This window comes from Sabethes cyaneus, chromosome 3 (genome assembly GCF_943734655.1).
Source record: "Sabethes cyaneus chromosome 3, idSabCyanKW18_F2, whole genome shotgun sequence".
Classification (NCBI taxonomy): Eukaryota; Metazoa; Arthropoda; class Insecta; order Diptera; family Culicidae; genus Sabethes; species Sabethes cyaneus.
The window spans coordinates 205,257,410-205,283,453 of NC_071355.1; the positions used below are offsets into that span (position 1 = coordinate 205,257,410).

Here is a 26,044-nt window from a genome sequence, read left to right on the forward strand (position 1 = left end):
GAATATCAAGGGGAAATATTGCCATTGGTCTCTGGTAGCACCCCGTAGCCCCTCAGGAGTTTATGCGACTACAATTTGCGGTTGCAAAAATCTTTTAGGCAGGACGGTACTCAAAGAGTTTTTCAATGATGTACAGCACTCGTTCGCTAATTGCACGAATGAGGCGATGCGATTAGCGAATTTCGTTTTTTAATTGCACGGTGGTTGCCAATATTTATTGTAATACGTGATGCGTTATCACTGTAAAGAACTCTTCACATGCATTCACACGCATGCTAAATTTTGGGAAAAACATTTAAATTTTTACAAACGAACTAAAAGCTTAATGAAAATGTGTTCAATTAGTCAAATTTGCATGAATTTGTTTGTAATGTATCTACGTAATGCAGAGACAGAGAGTTGGCATTCGGCAACGCTGCATTTTTGTTTATAGCAACCACCTGGGAAACCACGTGTTGTCAAACTACATAACTGCTGTTTAGTTGCACGATCGTGCAGTTAGCGGACGTGCAATTAAAAGAAAGAGTTCATACTACAAAAATAAATAAGTCCTGTTTACACAAATATGTTAAAAAGATTCATCAGTACGTTAATTGTATATAAGCCTTCAATAGTTTTATCTCAAAATGAAGTAGCCTTTTTTTAAATCCCTGAATAAATTTTACATTTGAATTTTTTTTTTCTTGTGACGTCACATAACTTTATATCCCCCTCCCCCCTACGTCACAAATCGTCACGTTTAGGTCAACCCCCCTCCCCCCGATAAGCTTGACGTACTTTATGGATGGCCCCTTACGGCGGTGGCTGTCAAGCAGCGAAAGCTTAATCGGTTTTATTGCTGCTTTCAACGGAGCGTGATACGACTACTTCTCGGGTACTATTTCATTTCGACGTATCTGCAAATGAGAGATTCTCTTCGTGTCCCCTCTCTTCCGTTGTTTACGGCGATACAAATGCATTTTGACACATCAGCTTTGCAGGAATTGGTTGCCGAAGTCACTAGCTAGCCAAATGGTTTGAAAATTTTCTTTTCAATGCATTAGTTTCGCCGTAAAAAGTGGAAGAGAGGAGACACGAAGAGAATCTCTCATTTGCAGATACGTCGAAATGAAAAAGTACCCGGGACTTGAGATTATAACCTGATTCGTATAGCGGTTATGAAAACATTCTGAGGAATGGACCACTTGATCAGAAGGCCGTTTTATAGCGGTATTCAGAATGTTCTGGTGGAGCTCATAGTTTTATTAGCAGTTTTATAAAATTGGTTCTGAAAACTGAACGTAATAAAACTTAGAATTGTTATTTGAGGCGGTCAGATGTGCGATGGGAATCTCTTCAAGCGGTACGTGTAGCTCGTGATTCATACCATTCTGTCACTCTCCGCTGAGATTGTACTCCGCTTAATATCGTCCGCAGCACCTTCCACTCGAACACAGCTAGAGCACGTATGTTCCTGATTCGTCACAACCTCAAGTCCATAAAGGACTATCGATCTAATAAGGGGTTTGTCCATTGTTAGCTTCGAACGGCGGCGTAAGCATCTTGATCGCAGCATTTTGCCAAGGGTAAAGTAGGCCCGATTTCTACTTATTAGCTTACTACCTTACGCCAAAATGCACGAACTCTTTCTCTTAATTCTAGTTAATCGCCGTCTACAGTAACCGTCCGTGGAAGGCGCACATTTGTCTCCTTTGAGCCTCTTGCTTCGATGTATTTGTTCTTCGACGCATTCAGTCCAATAAATCCCCCTAGATTCCGCTTTCTGCTGCGCGGTCGCACAATTCCTACACTCTTAAAAGATTCTACCTGTAAATAGGCCGGATTTAGTTAAAGCTAGTTTGAAACTACTCAATATACCCTTAAAGTGTGTAGTGTAAAAAATTGGTAGTATGAACTTAAAAGTGCGTTATTTGTCATAGGGAATAATTCAATTATCGGTAGGAAGTAGCCAGAATTGGTTGATATTTTTACCCAAAGTTTGAGTTTGTACACTTTAAGGGCATTTTAAGTAGTTCCAACCTAGCTTTAACTAAATCCGACCTATTTACAGGTAGAATCATTCAAGAGTGTAGTAATGTTGTCAAAGTCATCCGCGAAGCCAAGGATTTGGTTGTGGTGAAAATCGTGCATCTCGCTTCGTTGCCCGCTTGTTGGATCACCCCCGTAAGAGCGATGGTGAGTACCATTCAAGCACAGAGCAAAAGTGGAAGTTCGAACAACGTTGCGATTGAAAATGGTAACAGAATCTCTTTCGATTTTATCTTTCGTTTTGAAGGTTGCACAGAAAGGAATAACAGCAATAGAAGCCGAACGCTCGCTACCTATCGCTGCTATACACTTTCATTTGCTTTCGTGTGCATTCGTGTGCGTTGATGTGTTCTCATGGAAAAAAGTGACTCGCTACTACCAGGCTCGCTAGGATCTGTAGAAGGTAGTGTGTACGTGTACAACTTTCAACTTCCACTTCTGTTCTGTGATGCAAGATAAACCGTCACCGTGTCTTAAATCTCGCCGTCTCGCCACATTTCGAAGGGTATCGAGAGTTTCTCCGATATACGCCCGTAACACTCAATCCAATGTAGTTTTGATCAGTCGCGCCAGTTTGTTCGAAAATTCGTGCATTATCTGCCATAGCTGGTATCGATCGATTGTATCGTATGCTGCTTTGAAGCAGCAAGTTTTACTCGCGACATTTCTGTAAGGTCTGTCGAATGGTGATAATTCAGTTCTTAGTAGCGCGAGCGCCCATGAAGCCCACCTCATAATTCCCTACGATGTGCTATCGATGACAGCCAGCGGAACAGGATCGAGGAGAGTATCCCGCAAAAGTTGCAGTAGTCGAGCCAATCACACTTTTTGTAGATGCGTCAAACCAGTTCTTTAATCCATACGTCCGGTAGCTTCTACTATTCCCAAATCTTGGAAATAATCTAGTGAGAGCCGTTGCCAGTGTTTTTCGGCAATGTTTAAAAAGTTCTACCGGTAGACGGTTCTTGCTGGCTCTTTGTAGGCCTTTCACTACTAGGTTAATTTTCGTTCCGCCTTTTGCTGCAACTTCGTCATTAAGATGTTGATCGAAAAACTGCTTACGCTTACGTTTTAAAGAATATGCCCTATAGTCGAGCACTCGATAAAGATAGAAATTTTATGTCTTCAGCAAAATTACTTGTTTTTACAATATTTACAACTTTGGCGAAGAAACTATATCTATATTTCCTAACACGAAAAAAAAAAATTAAATAAATAAATAAATAAATAAAACTATGGACAGTTTTCGATTACGAGGGATATTCTTACGAACAAAAGTGCTGAAAACCATAAATGATAAAATTAAAACAAAAGACAATAGGAAAAAAGTTCTACGTTTCGCCCTTTTGGACTACTGTGCATCGCTCGTTTGTGACCAGATTCCCTCCTTCGTCTCTATACACGTCATGTTTCCGTGTGGAGCCCTTTCGAGTTTGGTTCAGTTTCTTGTAAAACTAGCACGTGTCATAAATCCCGGTTGGTTATTCTAATTTTCCACGATTTTTGTCCTCCTTCTGGCGCTTTTTACTCCTCAGAATCGCGGTTAACTGATTCCTTCCTCGTCGGCATATGGCCAAGTTACCCCTAGTGGCAATGGCCAGAAAATTTTTCCTCGTAGCGAAATGACAACCCAACAAATAAAAAGCTTAACTACGAGCTATTTTTCAGTTTCTGAGAAACATTGACTGCAAGTAAAATAAAGATGCACCTACTCTTCTTTTTCTGTTAACCGTTAATATTGACCATGGAACACCTTGCAACAAGTTACCTACCTATGTAAGCTAACCTAATTCAAGCTTTTTAGTACAAGACGTGTTGCCACTCCTAGACCAAGAAGTTTTTTTTCTTTCTTCCTTGTGAAAGCGAGTTCACCGATCATGCCATCAGCTAGAAGACCATGTATGCTGCCCTGTATCAATGCAATCTCATTACAAACCACTCTCGTAATATGAATGTTGAACCAACAGTGGGTGTTTTTCACTATTATGATTGAACGCTCAGATCATGGTGCAGTCGTCCACAGACGCAACTGAAGAAAAAACTTATACCATATGTGAAGAATTAAAATGCTTCCTGCTCATGTTAGTTACTATAGTTACGTGGGAAAAATAGAAAAAAAGACTTACACCCGGTATAGACGCCCCGTACCAAAGAACAGCCGGCTAGCTGCTGGTGGAATCAGGTTGCTTGTTCAATTAAGTCCGTTCATAAAGCACGTCAATCAAACCTCACGTAGTTTCACATCCTGGAAAACTCATCAAGTATCATCATATCGTATACCTGACCGGAAACCTGTTGGTTTCTAATTTGTATTTTCTGCTTTTTCTCGCTATCTTTTCCACCACCCTCACAGAACCCATCACAACGATAGTCGGCGGTCCGGACCTGTACATCGACACCGGTTCCACAGTGAATCTGACGTGCATCGTACGCCACCTGCCGGAGCCACCACCGGTCATATTGTGGACTCATAACGGAGAGGTAAGTGGTGTGAGTCGGTCGGTACCCGGCCAGACAAAGCCGGTTCCCGAGTGTGTACAGAATGTGTCAGAAATTTACCCCTTTAGCAGCCCTGATTTAGGTCACAACTGGAATTGCTCATATTTTGTTCGACGACAAACTTGACGTTGATCAGTGTAAAGTTCTACGTCACGGTCGTGATGTTAGTAGTACTATAATAGTTTCAAATTGTTCTTTATTAGTTTTATAGCTAATGTCTCATAGTTGGTGGCGTTACTGCGGATTTTCCATAAAAGGGATTCTACTCTTGTGGAAAACAGAGTCTTTTATTAAAATTATTCTTCGTTAAAGAGACTTAAAACAGACTGAGAGTTTTTACAGACCGAGGAATCACATATGTGTGAAACCAATAAATGCGTAAAAGCCTAACTCCCAAAAGTACAATTTCGAGATGCCACTGGGGGTTTGCAAAGGTTAATTATGGCTCAACGAAACAACTGCCGACTTTTAATTATATGCTCGTTACCCATCATTTGCATGTGATAACTGTGGAGCTGCCATTTTTTCCAGATTAACACTTATTCTAATTGCGTCAGCCTCAAGCACCCGATTAGGAGAGTGATGTCCCGATTTAAAGGAAACACGCAAGAACAAAGAAATATTTTGCTTCGCGCAAACGAACAGAATTGTTTTCTTACAAATACTTTTGAGGACATTCTTTGCAAAATCATGCATCGTACAATTTAAGTAATAAACTTTTATTCCAAAGCCCACATCGGATCGGGATACGATTTTCCAGTTACCCTTGTGCATTCCTCGTTACCATGCTCTAATTAACGACGGCTCTGTTTGGTTTGAGGGAATCTCTCGCTTCAGCGAGCATATCTCTTTCAAAAAGTTGTGGAACGCAAAGCTTTCGCAGCGTTGTTGCGTTGCGGCAGTAATACCAGAGGATGACTAGGGGGGCGGCGGAGGATTTCACCCGCTACCCCGCTGGTGGAGTTTTGAACGTAGCAGCTTAAATGAATTTTCATTCTTCTCAAGAATAAGCAAACCGAGTTTCGAGAAAAACTTTTGCGTAGAATAAAATGTTGTTCGCCTCCGCCGCGCGTCCGTGCGCCTCTTATGATGTATATTAATAACACAGATGCACGCGGGCCAGGCGCCAAGGCAGAGCGAAACCTTCCTCTTTGTGTTTGGCAGGGTGTCGAAAACACCGCAAGCTTTTCTAGATTTAGCGCAAAATGTGCAAAGTTTTCTTTTGCTCCCGCTACCCCGCCCCCCTCCCCGATGCGATGGTTCCCTTTTTGTTTGTTTTGTTTTCCTCTCCTTCATCACTGCATCAAAGCGTTGTGGCCGGCCGGCGGGGGTGCCCACCTGGGCGCCTCCTGGAGAAGGTTTGCCGAAAGGTAGTGAGTGCCGCAGTGAAAGCATCTTCTACCGTAAATTTGGTATATTTGTTTTCTGGAGATTCATTTCGGCGGTACGGCACCTAACGTTTGTTCTTTTTCCTCTGCGGATTAGGGAATATGGGGTGATTGTGGATTTCTTGGTAGTCCACCTCTAAGGAAATGATTTTAAAACATGAGCAAATAAAAATTGTATTTTCGACTGCCTTTAATTAACAGTTTGAGATTTGAAGAGATGATTTTTTTTATCTTCTCTCTTGTGCTGTTTCCGGACCTCACTACCCTAATGTACATATTTTATGCTGTACCTCTTACCTAAGGCAGACCGGAAAGATAAAAGAAAATACAGAGAAAAAAACAAAAGGCCGGCTCGGGGGGTACTTCAACGATGCTTGTGTACTTAACAAGGCTTTCAAATCCGGAAAGTTGAATTACTTTTGGAAATGCGAGAGGCGCATCTCCTCGCAGGCAGGTAAGCGAACATAAAAGATTATGCGGACAAATGTACGGCCCGGCTCGGTCCGGCCGAGAACAGTATAATCGCAACGAACGTTCGTCCACTGTGTAATTACAGTTGTTTCGAAGTGTTATCACCGCACGCATTATTAGCGGCCTAAGTTAACTGCTGAAAAAGTTTTGTTGCTAAAAAATTGACTTCCCTAACGACTGAAGGAAAGAGGTTATTATTCTCTGTTTGAAATTTGATATTAATCTACGTCCAAAACTGGAGAAGAAAATCGGATTTTGCTTATTCGTCAGGCAAATTGTTACTATTAACGATTATGACCATGGATATATAAAACATAAATGTTAAAAATCGTATTACTTTTGAGCAACAATTTCTTACGTTTTTCATAATGTGCTGTCTATACGATTCAACAGCTTGAATCTTTTATTGTTTGTAACCCACTCGGCTACAAAAATATTTGTTAACGTTTTGCTCCAAGGATGAAGGAATATTCCTTTGAAACGTCAACTGAAAAAATCAAATAAACCTTTTCGAAATGAATCCATGACTGAATTTTAATTGACTGAAGTTTTTGGAGCGTCTTAGTAGAATACGAAACCTAAAAATAAAAAATAAGAAAACTTATCCAATTTAATTCTACTATGTGTATTTTATTCACGACATATACGTATTTCGCCTACGACTTGCAGGCTGCTCAGTGTCTGTTTTCGGAGTTCGAAAACAAGCACTGAGGAAGCCTGCAAGTCATAGGCGAAATACGTATCTATCGTGAATAAAATACACATAGTAGAATTAAATTGGATAAGTTTTCTTGAATTTTAATTACTATAAATGTAGAAATGGACAAGGGGTGTTTTAAGTCATGCTAGAAAAAAAAACAATCCCCCATAATAGAACACGGAAACACGGTGGAAGAAGTGATCAAATTGGGCATTATGTATTCTGCGAACGGTGTCCTAATGCTAATAGTATGGCGTACAACAGTTCAGCACTGCTTTAAACTTTTTTAGTTCAAAAGCAAATTTTTTGTTCCCTCTACCTTATTTTCAACGGAAGCTATCACTGGAAACACTTTCCGTTAAAACTTTTTTTCCTCACAAAATAAAGCCGCTTATGGAAGCAAAATGTACGTCACTTCTTTGTCGATGACAATGATAAAAGGAAACGTTGCTCTGCCAAGGGTGATCCGATTCAAGTCTGTGAATCATATTATACTGGTGATCGAAGTAGTATAATAACTTAGTTATCAAACTGAATCATTGTTAACTAATACTTATTCTTTCGTTGAGCGTCTTACCGGAATCGGTAAATTGTAAAAAAAACCGATTTACTCCACCTGGTGGTGAAAGAAACCTTTGTTATACCATCGTATATGTCACGCGAATACTAGACACAACACTTATGGTTCTTACAAAAACATAAATATAAACATATACATATCGTATATGTCATTTGATATGGGCATTTCCAGCTCAAATATTGCTTTTGATTTGTATTTGAATTTGTGATTTTTATAAAACTGACACTGAACTAACTTCTTATATCAACTATTTCTTAGACCCTGCCGTTCTCAAGTTATGCAGATGTGAAATCTAAAAATTATCTATCAGAGTGAACTCATGCAAAGTATCCGATAGCCGTGCAATCGATCTTCCCCGATTTGAACCAAATTTTGTCAGATTGTTCATTTTAGGTCAGAAAGCAAAGATCTTAAATCTGGTGCCAATTGATACCCCCCTCCCCCTCCGCTTACACTGATAATAAAACTTGGTTTATAGTACGAAAACGAGCATTTGCTTTACGAATTCTTTCGTTGTTTTCTACCACGAAGTAGATACGTAAAATCAATCCTGAATGTTTTGTACATATTAACAAAGTTATATTCGTACGTATTATTGCATTTTACAAAATGGTTCGTAGATTTTACGAATGCACGAAAAGGCTGTCGATAAAAATAATACTAGATTTTACTATTTTCCGATAGGTGTCAGTATGCTACCTTACCGACACCTATCGAAAAATAGCGAAATCTTTATTATCTCTGAAAAAAGCTGATTTGATCGGGAATCGATCTTAGCTCGTTTGTCATACTTCTTTACGAACAGCCGACGACGCCGCAAACCACAGAACCACAGCTACTGCATACCAAGAAAGTCATAATTGCACAAGTCTATTTTCTCTTCATCCAATCTTCGCATCCCGTTTTCGTCGATAATGATGCCAGACAACAACCGTGCATCAAACGACATCAAATGGTCTTGATGCAAGACAGCTACGAATGTGCTCTCGTAAAAAATACGAACCATTCGTAATAACAACATTTGCGGTAGACAATAAGCCTACGAAAGTTTTTAAATGCTATGAAATTATTTGTACCAGCTACGAATATAGTTTTACGAATGTTTTTTTAAAAATAATACGAAATTATATTCTCAGTGTAGTGGTAGTACCTCCTTTTTAAAAGGAAAGACCCGTTTTGTCAAACCGTTTTCTTCTCATTTACTTATAGATAAACATGGAAATATTAGGTTTATAAAGAAACTATTTTCACATTCCAATTTCAATCGAAAATAGTCGAGAAAAAATGGCTTTTTAGCGTTTTAAGCTGGAAATGAACATATAGAAATCGACGCGTCTTAAACTTAATTCAACTGTTTGTTAACGCTGCGCTAGTTAACAGCACTATGTCAGCACTATGACTATCCAAAATAGCACTATGTCAGAAAACCTGGAGGCTCAGCCCTCAAATGATAGCTTAGGGTGTCACAACAAAACTTTTATATGACGTCAACATTGGTTGACGCGATTTAGGGGTCGCACATTTGAGTTTTATGGAAAAATGGCATTTTTCAGGAGTTAAAATTTTCAGAGTGTATTTTAACATTTGAAAGCAAAGAAAAACGTGCAAAATTTTTGAGCAGAATTGATTTTGGAGTGTTTTTTTTAAACAAATCATTAAATTTCGCAATCAGTAAGAGATAATTAGTTACTATATACAGCAAAGTTGCTTATTTTAGTGTGTTCAACAATTTTTGTGATGACGCTATTTTTTGGACGCGTTTAAAAAACAAAAATTTATGTTAGGCGGTTTCACGGTCACACTAAAAGTGTAAGAAAAAGTGCAATATTTTATTGATTAACTTCTCCAAAGAAACACCCGTTGAAAAATCACACATTTTTACTATATTCTGGCTTTGATTTTCGGTCCCATTAGAGGTTTGGTTATTAAAGTTTTCTTGAATAATTTTCGTCGATCATTTTAAAATATATTTTGAACCAATCCTTATGAAATTTAGCAGAAACATTTGCAGTGTTCAATCTATACCTATAAAATGGATTTCTGTCTGTCTGTCTGTCTGTCTGTCTGTCTGTCTGTCTGTCTGTCTGTCTGTCTGTCTGTCTGTCTGTCTGTCTGTCTGTCTGTCTGTCTGTCTGTCTGTCTGTCTGTCTGTCTGTCTGTCTGTCTGTCTGTCTGTCTGTCTGTCTGTCTGTCTGTCTGTCTGTCTGTCTGTCTGTCTGTCTGTCTGTCTGTCTGTCTGTCTGTCTGTCTGTCTGTCTGTCTGTCTGTCTGTCTGTCTGTCTGTCTGTCTGTCTGTCTGTCTGTCTGTCTGTCTGTCTGTCTGTCTGTCTGTCTGTCTGTCTGTCTGTCTGTCTGTCTGTCTGTCTGTCTGTCTGTCTGTCTGTCTGTCTGTCTGTCTGTCTGTCTGTCTGTCTGTCTGTCTGTCTGTCTGTCTGTCTGTCTGTCTGTCTGTCTGTCTGTCTGTCTGTCTGTCTGTCTGTCTGTCTGTCTGTCTGTCTGTCTGTCTGTCTGTCTGTCTGTCTGTCTGTCTGTCTGTCTGTCTGTCTGTCTGTCTGTCTGTCTGTCTGTCTGTCTGTCTGTCTGTCTGTCTGTCTGTCTGTCTGTCTGTCTGTCTGTCTGTCTGTCTGTCTGTCTGTCTGTCTGTCTGTCTGTCTGTCTGTCTGTCTGTCTGTCTGTCTGTCTGTCTGTCTGTCTGTCTGTCTGTCTGTCTGTCTGTCTGTCTGTCTGTCTGTCTGTCTGTCTGTCTGTCTGTCTGTCTGTCTGTCTGTCTGTCTGTCTGTCTGTCTGTCTGTCTGTCTGTCTGTCTGTCTGTCTGTCTGTCTGTCTGTCTGTCTGTCTGTCTGTCTGTCTGTCTGTCTGTCTGTCTGTCTGTCTGTCTGTCTGTCTGTCTGTCTGTCTGTCTGTCTGTCTGTCTGTCTGTCTGTCTGTCTGTCTGTCTGTCTGTCTGTCTGTCTGTCTGTCTGTCTGTCTGTCTGTCTGTCTGTCTGTCTGTCTGTCTGTCTGTCTGTCTGTCTGTCTGTCTGTCTGTCTGTCTGTCTGTCTGTCTGTCTGTCTGTCTGTCTGTCTGTCTGTCTGTCTGTCTGTCTGTCTGTCTGTCTGTCTGTCTGTCTGTCTGTCTGTCTGTCTGTCTGTCTGTCTGTCTGTCTGTCTGTCTGTCTGTCTGTCTGTCTGTCTGTCTGTCTGTCTGTCTGTCTGTCTGTCTGTCTGTCTGTCTGTCTGTCTGTCTGTCTGTCTGTCTGTCTGTCTGTCTGTCTGTCTGTCTGTCTGTCTGTCTGTCTGTCTGTCTGTCTGTCTGTCTGTCTGTCTGTCTGTCTGTCTGTCTGTCTGTCTGTCTGTCTGTCTGTCTGTCTGTCTGTCTGTCTGTCTGTCTGTCTGTCTGTCTGTCTGTCTGTCTGTCTGTCTGTCTGTCTGTCTGTCTGTCTGTCTGTCTGTCTGTCTGTCTGTCTGTCTGTCTGTCTGTCTGTCTGTCTGTCTGTCTGTCTGTCTGTCTGTCTGTCTGTCTGTCTGTCTGTCTGTCTGTCTGTCTGTCTGTCTGTCTGTCTGTCTGTCTGTCTGTCTGTCTGTCTGTCTGTCTGTCTGTCTGTCTGTCTGTCTGTCTGTCTGTCTGTCTGTCTGTCTGTCTGTCTGTCTGTCTGTCTGTCTGTCTGTCTGTCTGTCTGTCTGTCTGTCTGTCTGTCTGTCTGTCTGTCTGTCTGTCTGTCTGTCTGTCTGTCTGTCTGTCTGTCTGTCTGTCTGTCTGTCTGTCTGTCTGTCTGTCTGTCTGTCTGTCTGTCTGTCTGTCTGTCTGTCTGTCTGTCTGTCTGTCTGTCTGTCTGTCTGTCTGTCTGTCTGTCTGTCTGTCTGTCTGTCTGTCTGTCTGTCTGTCTGTCTGTCTGTCTGTCTGTCTGTCTGTCTGTCTGTCTGTCTGTCTGTCTGTCTGTCTGTCTGTCTGTCTGTCTGTCTGTCTGTCTGTCTGTCTGTCTGTCTGTCTGTCTGTCTGTCTGTCTGTCTGTCTGTCTGTCTGTCTGTCTGTCTGTCTGTCTGTCTGTCTGTCTGTCTGTCTGTCTGTCTGTCTGTCTGTCTGTCTGTCTGTCTGTCTGTCTGTCTGTCTGTCTGTCTGTCTGTCTGTCTGTCTGTCTGTCTGTCTGTCTGTCTGTCTGTCTGTCTGTCTGTCTGTCTGTCTGTCTGTCTGTCTGTCTGTCTGTCTGTCTGTCTGTCTGTCTGTCTGTCTGTCTGTCTGTCTGTCTGTCTGTCTGTCTGTCTGTCTGTCTGTCTGTCTGTCTGTCTGTCTGTCTGTCTGTCTGTCTGTCTGTCTGTCTGTCTGTCTGTCTGTCTGTCTGTCTGTCTGTCTGTCTGTCTGTCTGTCTGTCTGTCTGTCTGTCTGTCTGTCTGTCTGTCTGTCTGTCTGTCTGTCTGTCTGTCTGTCTGTCTGTCTGTCTGTCTGTCTGTCTGTCTGTCTGTCTGTCTGTCTGTCTGTCTGTCTGTCTGTCTGTCTGTCTGTCTGTCTGTCTGTCTGTCTGTCTGTCTGTCTGTCTGTCTGTCTGTCTGTCTGTCTGTCTGTCTGTCTGTCTGTCTGTCTGTCTGTCTGTCTGTCTGTCTGTCTGTCTGTCTGTCTGTCTGTCTGTCTGTCTGTCTGTCTGTCTGTCTGTCTGTCTGTCTGTCTGTCTGTCTGTCTGTCTGTCTGTCTGTCTGTCTGTCTGTCTGTCTGTCTGTCTGTCTGTCTGTCTGTCTGTCTGTCTGTCTGTCTGTCTGTCTGTCTGTCTGTCTGTCTGTCTGTCTGTCTGTCTGTCTGTCTGTCTGTCTGTCTGTCTGTCTGTCTGTCTGTCTGTCTGTCTGTCTGTCTGTCTGTCTGTCTGTCTGTCTGTCTGTCTGTCTGTCTGTCTGTCTGTCTGTCTGTCTGTCTGTCTGTCTGTCTGTCTGTCTGTCTGTCTGTCTGTCTGTCTGTCTGTCTGTCTGTCTGTCTGTCTGTCTGTCTGTCTGTCTGTCTGTCTGTCTGTCTGTCTGTCTGTCTGTCTGTCTGTCTGTCTGTCTGTCTGTCTGTCTGTCTGTCTGTCTGTCTGTCTGTCTGTCTGTCTGTCTGTCTGTCTGTCTGTCTGTCTGTCTGTCTGTCTGTCTGTCTGTCTGTCTGTCTGTCTGTCTGTCTGTCTGTCTGTCTGTCTGTCTGTCTGTCTGTCTGTCTGTCTGTCTGTCTGTCTGTCTGTCTGTCTGTCTGTCTGTCTGTCTGTCTGTCTGTCTGTCTGTCTGTCTGTCTGTCTGTCTGTCTGAAAACTACTGAACCGATCAGGGTGAAAATTTGCATATAGAGGTTTTTAGGGCCAGGGAAGGGATGGTTAGAGACCCATTCCCCCACTAAGAGGGAGGGCTCCCATACAATTGAAACCCAAATTTCTCGAGAGCTAATCAAGGAAATGGAACAAAATTTTACATGTGGGTGTTTTTGGAGACAATAATTTTTTCTATGCTGTATAGAGACCCCTCCTCACTTTAGGAGGGGGGGAATCCTATACAAATGAAATACAAATTTCCTTATAACTCGAAAACTTATCAAGCAAATGGAACCAGATTTGGCATGTGAAAGTTTTTGGAGGCAAGAATTTTTTTATGTTAGTTTGATACCCCTCACCCCTGTGGTAGGGGGATACGGACTCTCATACAAATAAAACATAAATTTTTGCGTAACTCAAAAACTAATCGAACTCGAGGTATTTTAGACTCTTTCATAACCCATTAGTGAATAACAAGACCACCAAAAACTATCAATAGTAACATTAGATTCAGCCCGAGACGGACACAGGCCGCGAGTGTTGCCGGCGACCTGCCGTCGGAAGCGCCGGCCACTGTCAAATTCGGTCAAAACAGTCTCTGGCCTTTGTGAGATATTCAGAAACGCAAAACTTGTTTTCAAACAGAAATTTTTCTCAATTGATTTGTCCGTTGACGGTCCCTGGTTTGGGCCCTAGACAGCTGACTCATTTTGCTACATCTGCAGATCACTTACATGACAAGGATTTCCTCTTCCGTGCAATCTCGAGAACTGAAAACTTAGAGTTTACAACATAGTATTCCTGTTCTGGAATTTGTCTGGTGTCAACCTTGATGTAGGTTTCTTCACTCGTAACAATGCAGAACGGTTTTGTAAGCTAATTCCTGTACAACCTCCTTGCGCGAGTTTTGGTCATCGTTTGTCATTCCGGTTCGGCGCCGTCCGAACTTAGTACACATGCAGTTCAGAACGTGTCACTGTTTTCTGCACAAAACAAACCGGAGCTTTCACCCTTTTCTTGTTCCGAAGTCGTGACTATAATCACTCAACCAATTTTAATGAAACTCTGCCAATATAAATAACACAGTTTCAGTTACTTTCAGTCAAAATCGCAGTAATTTTTATTCACAAGGAAAAAAGTTACAAACAAATGTGCGTGTGCCCTTTCTTCGAATAGAGTCTAACTACATATAAGCTCTCGTACAAAAATATTTTCGTAAATCTGATCTCAGTTCAATAATCGAGACAGACGAGCCAGGTTGTTTGCAGGAAATGCGGCTTTTGCCAGGAACTGAGTTGTTTGCTGAAGATACCGCTACCTACCAGGAACCGATAAAATAATTACAATTCATCATCGCCAGACGCTCACGCTGCAGAAGTTTTTGATCAAAATGAGCTTGTCTCGGTTTTTGATTACATACAAACAAACAGAAGGGTTTGATGTATGTTTTGTTCATGTCCATAGCGTTCCAATTCTATATTATACCTTTCACCACCAAATATGTCCCATTGGCACTTTACTTACCATCACACCCCGGCAGCGGGAAAACCAATTCCAGAGAATCGTAGAAACTTATCACACGATGATAACATCGTCTCGGTCTCGATGTCTTTTCCAATGATACCGTGTAACAATAACCACCAAATTGTTTCATAAAAACTAACCCCGATGCGATGACGGTTGGAAAGCAATCGTCGTTGTCGTCGGCGTCGTCGGTTCGAGGAACGGTTTTCCGTCACATTTGCGGTGGAGCCGACGAGGCGAAAGATATTCGCCTAATCCAAATCTAATTTCGAAGCGTAAGCAAGATATCAACCGTGTTGTAGGTAGCAGTAGCTTCTATTGCTGTTTTCATTCACACCAACTACCAACCGCCCACCACCAATCAATGGAAAAATGAGTTTCGCTTTTCCTTCCGCACGTATCGTGAACCATTATATTGAACTTAACATTTGTCAACTTCGGGGAAAGCTTACTCTGCAGTGTGTGTGTATGTGTATGTTTGTGTATGTTTATCGATATTTGCTTGCCAATATATTTTCTCTCTTTCTTTCTTTTTTTTGTGTGTGTCGCAGGAAATCAACTACGACTCGGCACGTGGTGGAGTGTCGGTCATAACGGAGAAGGGTGACATCACGACCTCGTATCTGCTGATACAGCGAGCAAGGACCTCCGACTCGGGCAAATATACGTGCACACCCTCGACTGCCAATCCGATCACGGTGAACGTCCACGTGCTCAACGGTAAGTGGCTTCTGTACTACGGCAGCTTGCCAATTGTTGACTGCTTGTACATGACGCTTGGACGCAGAAGAGGAAAGCGACCGAGGGGGAGTCGGAAGGGCGAATTGCCTTTTGATCCGACATAATGTTTTTGTATTTCTCTCTTTTTTTTAAACTGAGAAACGAGTGGCACGGGCAATAACGAAATCGACCGCATGTGTACGAAATAAATGTTTATTTATTTTGTCAATTGTATACGATGGTAGTTCAACGGATTATCTTCGATTTTTAGCAAGGCTTACACTTTTAGACTGTGATGATGATAGCTAAAAATTTAATGCTTTTAACAAATTTTACGAACGAAGCAAGCGGAATTTTTTTTCACTTGGATGGCATTTTATGATTAAACATTTTCTGTCTTTTTCTCTTTTATTGATTGAAATGTTTTTGTATTTTGAAAATACTTATTGTTCAAGCATTAAAAACCATAATACATAAGTCTGAAATGAGACTGGAAAATAACAAATTATTTAAACAATTTTTTCGTACCCCGTGGGATACTACGAAGAAATAAGCATCTTTTCTTTTGGATCCATTAGGTGTGTTTTTTATGAGACATCGCTACTTTTTTCCGCCGCTGCTTTCGGTACAATAATTAGACATGGGACCGCAGGAAAGAAAAAAATCTTCCACTTTTGAAGTATCTAACTTTGAGATCCTTCCGCTTCCCACCGATAGCGATGCCAGCCGAAACCCAAACGAGCGAGCACATTTAGCGTCAAGAACAAAAAAACATCTGTCATACCCACCGGAAAGAAGACCAACTTTCCGCCCATTACGGCATCCGGTAGAGGCCAAGCTGCCGGTTTGCAAAGGATTCCTCCCCTTTGGACCGCTATAATGCGGCAGCACAGTGATCGTAAATTGGTCTGGCAATGTCGTTTTTACCTGTAGGTTGTTGAATTATGCTTGAAAAAATGTCCGTGAATATCATTGTTTGCAAAAAAATCCCAATATCAAGTAGTTGTGAATAAAACCCTTCTTCAACTATTTTCTCTGTAAAAAGACTAAGGACATGTCCCGTGGTACCTCAACACATAACTTTTGAGCAAAACAGCTTTTATTCATAATTGTATTTTACTATTTTCTCATCCTAATAAATTTTATTTACCTATATGTTGGCTGCACTTATAACTTACAATAGATAATGAAATAACTGTTTTAGCTGTTTCTTGGCAGGCGTGGCTACGGTGGCTTTTTTGAAATAAAACGAAATTTTCAAAGGTTCGTCCTCTTGTCTCGAGTTAGTACCGAGGCATAAACTTCTTAGCGCCTCAGGCCGATTATCACCGAAATTTTGTTGAGTTGTTGATTTTAGAATATTCGTTGTTGCTTTTAAAATTACTGTAGATGATGGCGCGTTTTGAATGGTATTAAGCATGTATAGAACCAGTTTTATTCAGCACTAACGCGCAATCGATATAGATGGGTTGAGCTGGTATGTCATACTCTCTACCAAAGTTGACAACATCTTCTCCCGCCCTGAAATTTCAGCAAATCTGAACAAGATCTTTTTTCAAAGTTCCTGCAGCAGTTTTTGGATCGATCTCTAATGTCCTAGTCAGTTCATAAAGATCGTCGAATAATCTGGGTCTGGAAGCTGTTTCAGGTAAGCTTCAATTACGAAATTATGTACGGTCAATAGTTTAGAACGTCCGAGACGATTATTTGGAGCATTCTTCGAATTATGGCATCCATCTACCTAAGTTAATAGCGTGCTCATGTATTCAAAATTTGAAGTTCAAACGACGCATCGTGAACCACGAAAACATACAGTAAACGATATTCAGCAGATTTAATTGCTACCTCCCATAGGCCTCCACAATGAGGAACACTCGGTGAATTGACATACCGACAGATTCCTCACGTCACACATGTCTACGTTGTACGACTTCGTAGCAAGCTAAAAAATGTCTTCAGCTGATTTCGAACGCTGATTCTGCACAACGCCTTAAGAAACACACACACACACACACGCACACACACACACACACACACACACACGCACACACACACACACACACGCACACACACGCACACTCACACACGCACACTCACACACGCACACTCACCCACACACACACACTCACACACACACACACACACACTCACACACACTCACACACACACACACACACACACACACACACACACACACACACACACACACACACACACACACACACACACACATACACACACACACACACACACACACACACACACACACACACACACACACACACACACACACACACACACACACACACACACACACACACACACACACACACACACACACACACACACACACACACACACACACACACACACACACACACACACACACACACACACACACACACACAGACACACACACACACACACACACACACACACACACACACACACACACACACACACACACACACACACACACACACACACACACACACACACACACACACACACAGAAGAGTACCGAGCAGGGTTTTAGAGGAAATTGAAAACAAAATTTGATATCTTGATGTAACGGATTTTGAATACTCGGTGTGATTTCATTTCGGTCGACTTAACGGTTAAAATATCAAAATTAATTGCAAAAATTCCACGCCGTGGAATTAAATTGAATACTACTTTTGCTATCAAAAATATCAAACGGAATAGTAATCTTGCTGTCACACAATATTAATAGGAAAGCAGAATTAGTTATCATTTTACTATCATATCGTCATCATTTTGCTATCATCATATAATTTAAACCAACCATTTTCCTAGAAAAAAATTTAAGTGAAAATAGATTAATTTAAATATTGAAGGTTTATTTACATTATATATAGAATCTGCCAACACATTTTCTTTCAATAAAAATGATAGCAAAGTCTGATACACCATAAGTGCCATTTTGAGTTGGTAACAAAATATGTTTTCTAGTTGATATCAACAGCAGAATATGTAACAATTTTGATATACTTTTGTTGTCAATCCTTGCTCGGGTAGTTGGCCCACCATAAGACGAAAGCGGTAATGATTAGTAACCGCAAGACGGCCTTAGAGGCCAAAATTGTCGTTGGAGGACAAGTGATTATCTCCAAACGTAGTGTGAAGTACCTGGGTGTTATGGCTGACAACAGGCTGAACTACCACATGTGGCTGAAACCACATAGATTCCCAAGTAACAATTTACTTACTAGTTTTATTAGCTCCACCAGAACTTTCTGATGATCGCTTTAAAACTGCGTTCCGACCAAGCGGCCCACTCTTCAAAAGGGTTTCAGAACCCTATAAGAATCAGGTCATAAGCTGAAGTAGTCTTATCATGCTCTGCTGAAAGCAGCAATAAAACCGATTGTGCTATTTGCAGCTTGACAGCTACCGCCATAATTTAATGAAGCTTTTCGCTATAAAGCTATAAAGCATACAGTTTGCTCTGGTGTTAACCTAGCCCTAGCCCTAGCCCTAGCCCTAGCCCTAGCCCTAGCTCTAGCCCTAGCCCTAGCCCTAGCCCTAGCCCTAGCCCTAGCCCTAGCCCTAGCCCTAGCCCTAGCCCTAGCCCTAGCCCTAGCCCTAGCCCTAGCCCTAGCCCTAGCCCTAGCCCTAGCCCTAGCCCTAGCCCTAGCCCTAGCCCTAGCCCTAGCCCTAGCCCTAGCCCTAGCCCTAGCCCTAGCCCTAGCCCTAGCCCTAGCCCTAGCCCTAGCCCTAGCCCTAGCCCTAGCCCTAGCCCTAGCCCTAGCCCTAGCCCTAGCCCTAGCCCTAGCCCTAGCCCTAGCCCTAGCCCTAGCCCTAGCCCTAGCCCTAGCCCTAGCCCTAGCCCTAGCCCTAGCCCTAGCCCTAGCCCTAGCCCTAGCCCTAGCCCTAGCCCTAGCCCTAGCCCTAGCCCTAGCCCTAGCCCTAGCCCTAGCCCTAGCCCTAGCCCTAGCCCTAGCCCTAGCCCTAGCCCTAGCCCTAGCCCTAGCCCTAGCCCTAGCCCTAGCCCTAGCCCTAGCCCTAGCCCTAGCCCTAGCCCTAGCCCTAGCCCTAGCCCTAGCCCTAGCCCTAGCCCTAGCCCTAGCCCTAGCCCTAGCCCTAGCCCTAGCCCTAGCCCTAGCCCTAGCCCTAGCCCTAGCCCTAGCCCTAGCCCTAGCCCTAGCCCTAGCCCTAGCCCTAGCCCTAGCCCTAGCCCTAGCCCTAGCCCTAGCCCTAGCCCTAGCCATAACCTTAGCCTGGTTACTTAGGCTCTAAACGTTTTCAACGATGATCAACATGACTGCACTACCGGTGCACATAGGAGTATTTACCCCAAAAAGCTGGCCAAAATTCTAAATTGCTTCTTTCCAGTCGATATTGATAAAAAATGATCAGAAATTAAATATTTCCCAACTCTGCATATGAAGTTAAAGAAATTGCCAACTAATCCCCTGTAAAGTTCAATTCGTATCTTTCTCTTATATTTATAAAAAACCGATTAAGAACATAACCATTTATTAGCTGTTGGGATGTGTGTATGTATGTGTGTCAGTATGTATGTGAGCTAGTACAGGTGTATGTGTGATGTAAAAGTGTATGTATGTATGTGAATGTGTAGGTGTGTACGTATACGTATAGAAGCAACACATTCTAGTCTTCTGTTTCATAGTCGCTGCATTTCTCATATTCTTCAGTTTGAAATTGATTTGCCTGCAACATCTTCAACGTTTCGGTCGAAAAAGGTTTGCTTTTTTTTCTTGGTATCGGCCTTGAGCTACTAAGCAATGGATCCGAATTAAGCAGAAGTCTATTCAAAACATCTCTGTTGCATTGTATTCTTGAAAATTTCCTACGAAAGTTTTATTTAGTACAGTATATTGTTTTTTATTAAGAATAATTTAAACATACATACTATGAGAATAAATGGAATTTAAAATTAACTAAGCCCATCATGTACTTTCTCGAATCACTCTAGAAGTCGATGGCAAACCCAATAGAAGTCAAATCATATACCTTAATGACCAGAGCCGAATAACTTCCGTTAACCTCCGCGAAAGCGGTCAGTTTACTGGCCATCGGACGATACTCATTAATACGGTACATGTACGGTAACCATAATGAGGGTTCTCCGTAACATTGAATAACATCTTTTTCTCTATAAATGACTTTGAACGAGTGTGTGAAATGATTCAGGGCGAGACAAACGCAGACTGTGACTGTTGCCGGCGACCTGCAAATATGCCTTTCTTACCCCGTTCGAAAGGTGCCGGTCTTACTCCCAAGGCACGTTTTTTAAGAAGACGATTTTTATACATTTATTAATCATATTTCTACTTAAATCTCACTTATGAAAAACAATGCTAGCTAGAATATATAAAATCTTAAAATTTAGTTTGAAACTTCTTCTGAGAAATAAAGCTTAAAACCTACTCGCGAAAAGTTACAACGGGCTGCGCATCAGCGACACTCGCGTTTATTTTGTTTATTATTTTGATATTTTACGATTTATAGTAAGCTCGATCTGTTTTAAAACATCTGAAATAATAAATACAAATATGTTGAGTCTTTAATAACACAATTGATTAATGCAATCTAGTAAAACTCTATGCGTGCTTGTCTTATCCTCTGTGCCGGTCTTACCCGCACGACTCCTACCTTAAAATAATTAAATGTCTAAAAAACGACAAAGCGGAACCATGCGGAAGATTTTTCGATTCCACTATATTCTGTGATGTTTGACCTATCTGATGGTGATTGAAATTTTGCCGGGACATGCTCGGAAGGTTACCAAAACATTGATTAAAGTATTAAGATCTTACCACTATTTTTGGGGTAATTTTCGTAATCACTATTCGTATCGAAGACATTCATTAATTTTATGCAATTATACATGAAAACTATTGAATAACATCCTTCTTTGCTGATAAATACTTACCCATGGTGAATAGACACTATTTCACTCGGATTTTTAGGTTTTTGCACCAACGAGCTGAAAAACGCATTTTAAAAGCGAAAAAATTTACTGCCGAATGGCGTTCTAAATAGGCAGCTTGCTGAGCGAAGAAAAGCATAAATTCAGTTCAAAATCATACTAACGTGACTAGTAGACTATGCTGAGATTACAGATACTACATATAAATAAAAATCATGTATTTCATATTTCGGACTTATGGCCAACTTTTTGGGCCAAATACTCCTATGTGCGGTGGGCGGTTGTGGACGGCCACGGTTCAGGAGTAGCTTTCGGCGAAGACCGTACAGTCGCTTCTCTAAACAGGAAATCTCCTCATTCATTCCCAGTCATTACATATACCTGCGTGCGATGTTTTTATGTGTTGCATAAATGGCGAGGATCATCATCCAAGCAGCAATTTATAGTTTATTACGTTCTTCTAGATGACTATCGGAGGAGTGAAATGATTGGGTTATTTGCCCTAGCTCTAAGAGAGGTGATAAGCAGGATTATGGGAACTACGGAGCGAAGTGCTTTTTCAAGTCATCTTTCATCGACTATCACTAATAGCCAATAGATTTGTGCGAAGTTATCGGGTCGGCTTCTTGGAGGATCAGTCTACAACGGATCGAATCTTCACCATGCGGCAGATCCTCCAGAATTGCCGCGAATTCTGAGTCTTCACGCATCAGCTGCTCATTGATTTCAAAGCCGCATATGATAGTGTGACAAGCGCTATGAAAAATTCTGGACAAAAACGGCTTTCCGGTTAAGTTTTTCAAACTTATCGTGGCTACAATGGACGAGATACAGTGCTGTGTGAGAATCTCGGGTGGATTGTTCAACCCATTCGAATCTCGCAGGAGAGTTCGACAAGGAAATGGTGTTTCCTGTATGTTATTCAACATTGCCCTTGAAGGTATTATAAGACGAGCGGCAATCGAAATGCGGGCACGATGTTCAATAAATCCAGTCAATTTATCTGGTTCACTGACGACAGAACATGCTGTCGGCAGAACATTTGAGGCGGTGAAAGATCAGTGCACCAGACTACAAGCGAAGCAGACAAGATACAAAGACATTTGCTTAGATATTAAATCTACTTAAAACGAAAGGGTAACTTTGTTGTATGTTTAAAAAGAAAATTCGTTTTTGCAGAAAATCCCTATTTTTTTGGTTTGTTTAATACGGAATAATTGCAAAAATCGTGTAGAAAGAACCAGTTAATAATGCGATCATAACCATGACTCAACTTGTCGCCTTGTTCATTCAAATTTTTATGCCAATAACTCAACGTCTTTAAGCAGTCATATAATATAACTTTACCAACTCTTACCCATTGTGGGGCGGTAAGCCCCACCAAGGTGAACTCTGCCACTCACTACAGTACTTTCTCCTGTTTCTTTTTTTTTCTCCCTACCATCTCTTTCTCTGCAGGCGAACATCCGGCCGCCATCCAGGCTGCCCATCTGCAGCGGAGTAATTTGGTCCTGTCCGGTTGCTGCTGTCTGATACTGCTGCTGCTATCCTTGCTGAACGACCGTTGGTCGGCTGTCAGATAAAACTGGCCATAAATCAGAGAACTCTCGACCAGCAGCGACGAAAACCCAGTTTCGCGCTGCTTCTGCTCCGTACGTACGACATCGATGATATAGTTCCGACAAAATCCGGTAAAGTAGTGAAGGAAATAAAAAAAAATAATAATGATTAAACTAATATTAATACTAAATAAAATAGTAATAACAGCAAGACAAACAGTACCGAATAAGTCAGAGAGCACAACAGAAATCATGGTTGAAGGAACGAACATCCCTCGCGCGTCTCCAAATTAAATTTTCATCTTCTGGCGTCGGCAGGAGCGCTTTTTCCCCCCTGCAGAGTCCACAGATGTGATGGAAGCGCGTTCTGTTCGCGTGGATCAGCCAGCTTTGGGAAACTGTTTCCGGTGCACACAACAATCTGCAGTGTCGGCAACGTTCAATGCTCTAGTTTGTCGATTTGTTTGATTTTTTTTCCTCCCCTGCTCGAGTTCGAGTAAACTGTGCGGTGTATTTTTTTTTCTATCGTAAAAAGAATATGCTTTTAGCCTAATGATAGCGTAGCGTTGTTTATTGCAAGATTAAGGTACTTCTAGGTACATTGTACGGTAGAAATATTAATTCCGAAGTGCAGCCTAGTTTTTCCGAACAAGCGTAAGTATGCTTATTGTGTGAACTGTACTCTAACGGTAGGTTGTCGGGATTGGGTGGATTTTGCATTTTAGTTTTCCGTTTCCTCTGTTTATTCCGATAGTTTGTGTAGCGTACCTTTACTTTAAATTTTTTTAAAACCAAACCCTGTGTTCAGAATGTTCCGCATTCAAGCAATTTTTTCCATTTGATTCTTTGTTATTTATTTTATAGATAGAAATCAAAACGATCTAACGAGCATTTCAAAGATTAGCTCACCACAGTGCTGACACTGCACCGGAAAAACAAAGATTTTTTCAGAAAACGTTTATGAAATAGTTTCTCAAGCTGGTTGTCGGAAGTTAGTAGAAGCTGTATATACTTTTTGTCGTATCAGAAAAATCATCAAGCGCGAGGCAATGGGATTCGTTATTTTTTCACTATTTTGTGAGCGTACTAACGATAATTTGAAGTCAGAGCTGAAATTGGTGAAACACAACACAACCACCAGATAACGCAGCGAGCGTGCCAGAATCAACAAAGCGGTTTGTTGTCTGCCTGCCCGGAACTAGAGAAAAAAACCTTTTCTCAAGCACACTCAATCACACATACACTCACATACACATAAACACATACACACGAACGTAAAACGATGTACAAAAACAGATCAACCAAATGAAAAATTATTTCTGTCCGAGTCCCTTTAATCTTCTATTAAAAAAAAAAGAAAATGTATATCTGTACAATGAATTGGAATGCAGAATGCTTTGAGGGAAACCAGCAAAATGGAAACCATAGCATGATTGTCGTTGGAAAATGCGAAAGTTGCAGCTAAGAGGCTTAGCCACAACATAAAGCGCTCCAGGCCAGAAACCCACATGATTCATTTGCTATTTGTGAACAGAAAACCGAGAAGCTATTATACACCAGGGCTCGGTATTTCCGGTGCCAGTTTCCGAGGGGAACCGAGGAGAGGGAGAGGGGGGAAGTTGGTGGAACGCCATGTTCTATGGTAAACTGTTATTTATTCCAGCTTCACATTGTGGTAAACAAGTTCAATAAGTTAGATTATAGCAGTTTGATAATGTGCCGGTAATTGCAGGGTGCACGTCCTTGCACGTTTTGTGCTCTCGTTAGATAAACCTTTTGAGGCAATGTTGATAGATTTAACACCGGTAGGGAAAAGTTTTGCTCAAGGGAAAAAATTTCGAAAAGTCAAAAATATTTTTCAAGAATATTTGGTGAGTGTGAAGAGTTGATTGATTAAAAAAAGCGTATTTTAACTTTGTATTTTTAACGCGTCAATATCATATCATCACTCAAAATTTGACTCATCCATATTTTTTACTTTGGTGAACAGTGTACTGTTGGTGTTTAATCCTCTTATCAGTTGAGTTATTCAATTATCAGAAAAACATATTAATAATGCCTAGTGCGCTCAACCAATACAATGATTAGCAGAGAACATCTGATGTTGGAGTGTCGTAGATACATAATGGCAACATCTAGGGAATAGCTGATGTTTATAACAACATGAATGGAACTGGAGAAAGAGATTGATACTGAATGTTGAACTGGAAATTTAGTTCATTTAGTTCAACTTTCAGTTATTAGACATAACTTACCACAATACCTTTGTTATTGACGTTAATTATCGATTAGTTCCAACTTACTTCGTCACATAGTTGTTTATGTTGTCGGATGTAAATTCAGCTGAAAGATCGAAAACCGATAACGACTAACGAATTGTTATTCAAAGCGTTGATTTGAGACCGTGAGATATAGATCTGTGGTCTGGATCTCAATGATATCGACGTCATCCACAAAACCAAAAAAAATATGATGAGAAAAGGCTTGGGAGTATATTCGCTTACTTCAATTCACTCATCTTCACGGAAGCGACTCTCTCTCTCTCACACTATTTTGACGCTTTGCTTGGACCCGTTCAATGTCGTTCGAATCAACTTAATCAGTTTTGTTCAATACCATGGTTGTTTATTATCTGCCAAGCGTTATTTCGCTAGATTCAATCACATGCTGCTTTGCAAACTACAAACAGATGATTAGTCTGCAAGTGGCACTTATAATTGTATTAGTATCACAGCAATATCTCACTCTTTTTTTAAGACCTAGTCGCTCTGAATATTCTCGAATGTTTCTGGTATTCGACATGATATCAGCGGTTCCGCTATACTCCATACTCCGTGCCTACCACGTCTCTCGCGATTGTTTCAATGGCACCATAAATAATCTTCCAAAGCCTATATATCTCTGCTTCTGGCTCTTCCTGTCTGTACGAGACTTCACCACGTTCGACAATCGTACAAAAATCTTACAAATGACAAGATATAGGTATGTGTCAAAGTTTGGTCTTCGAAAAGATTCTGTATCGCTGATATTCGAGATGAGAACAGCAGAATTTTTTTCAGAATGCGCACAGTGCATGATATCCGAACACATTAAGAGCTTTACTCTAACGGTAGCAGCCTCAATTTTCATACACGTACCGTGCCTCTTACCACAGAGCACGTCCTAACAAGTTAACCCCGTCTATAAAATTTAAAAATCGGTGAATGAATATCATTTAAACCCAACAGCACCAACTGTGCTCAAGGTTCTACCAGCACAGTTGTTACGAAGCAGTTGTGATAACCGATATATAACTAATTTCTGTCACAAGTACGTTCTTGCAGTGAAAAGTGCATTGCTTGACAGGGATTCTGACAGATGAAGCTTGTGGAGCGACCTTTTGCAGTACCTCTATGAGGGAACGCTTGGAGCGCTT

The 26,044-nt window shown here is 41.4% G+C and overlaps 1 protein-coding gene across 1 annotated transcript in view; it reads left to right on the forward strand.

Moving 5' to 3' along the window:
* Positions 1-22,653, forward strand: part of LOC128740614 (SPEG neighbor protein-like) — a 57,303-nt gene extending 34,650 nt beyond the window's left edge. Inside the window, exons 5-7 of the mRNA XM_053836175.1 lie at positions 4,382-4,509; positions 14,985-15,153; positions 22,529-22,653. Of these exons, the coding sequence (XP_053692150.1) occupies positions 4,382-4,509; positions 14,985-15,153; positions 22,529-22,653 (422 nt within the window). The remainder of the gene's footprint in view (positions 1-4,381; positions 4,510-14,984; positions 15,154-22,528) is intronic.
* The last annotated feature ends 3,391 nt before the right edge of the window (positions 22,654-26,044 follow it).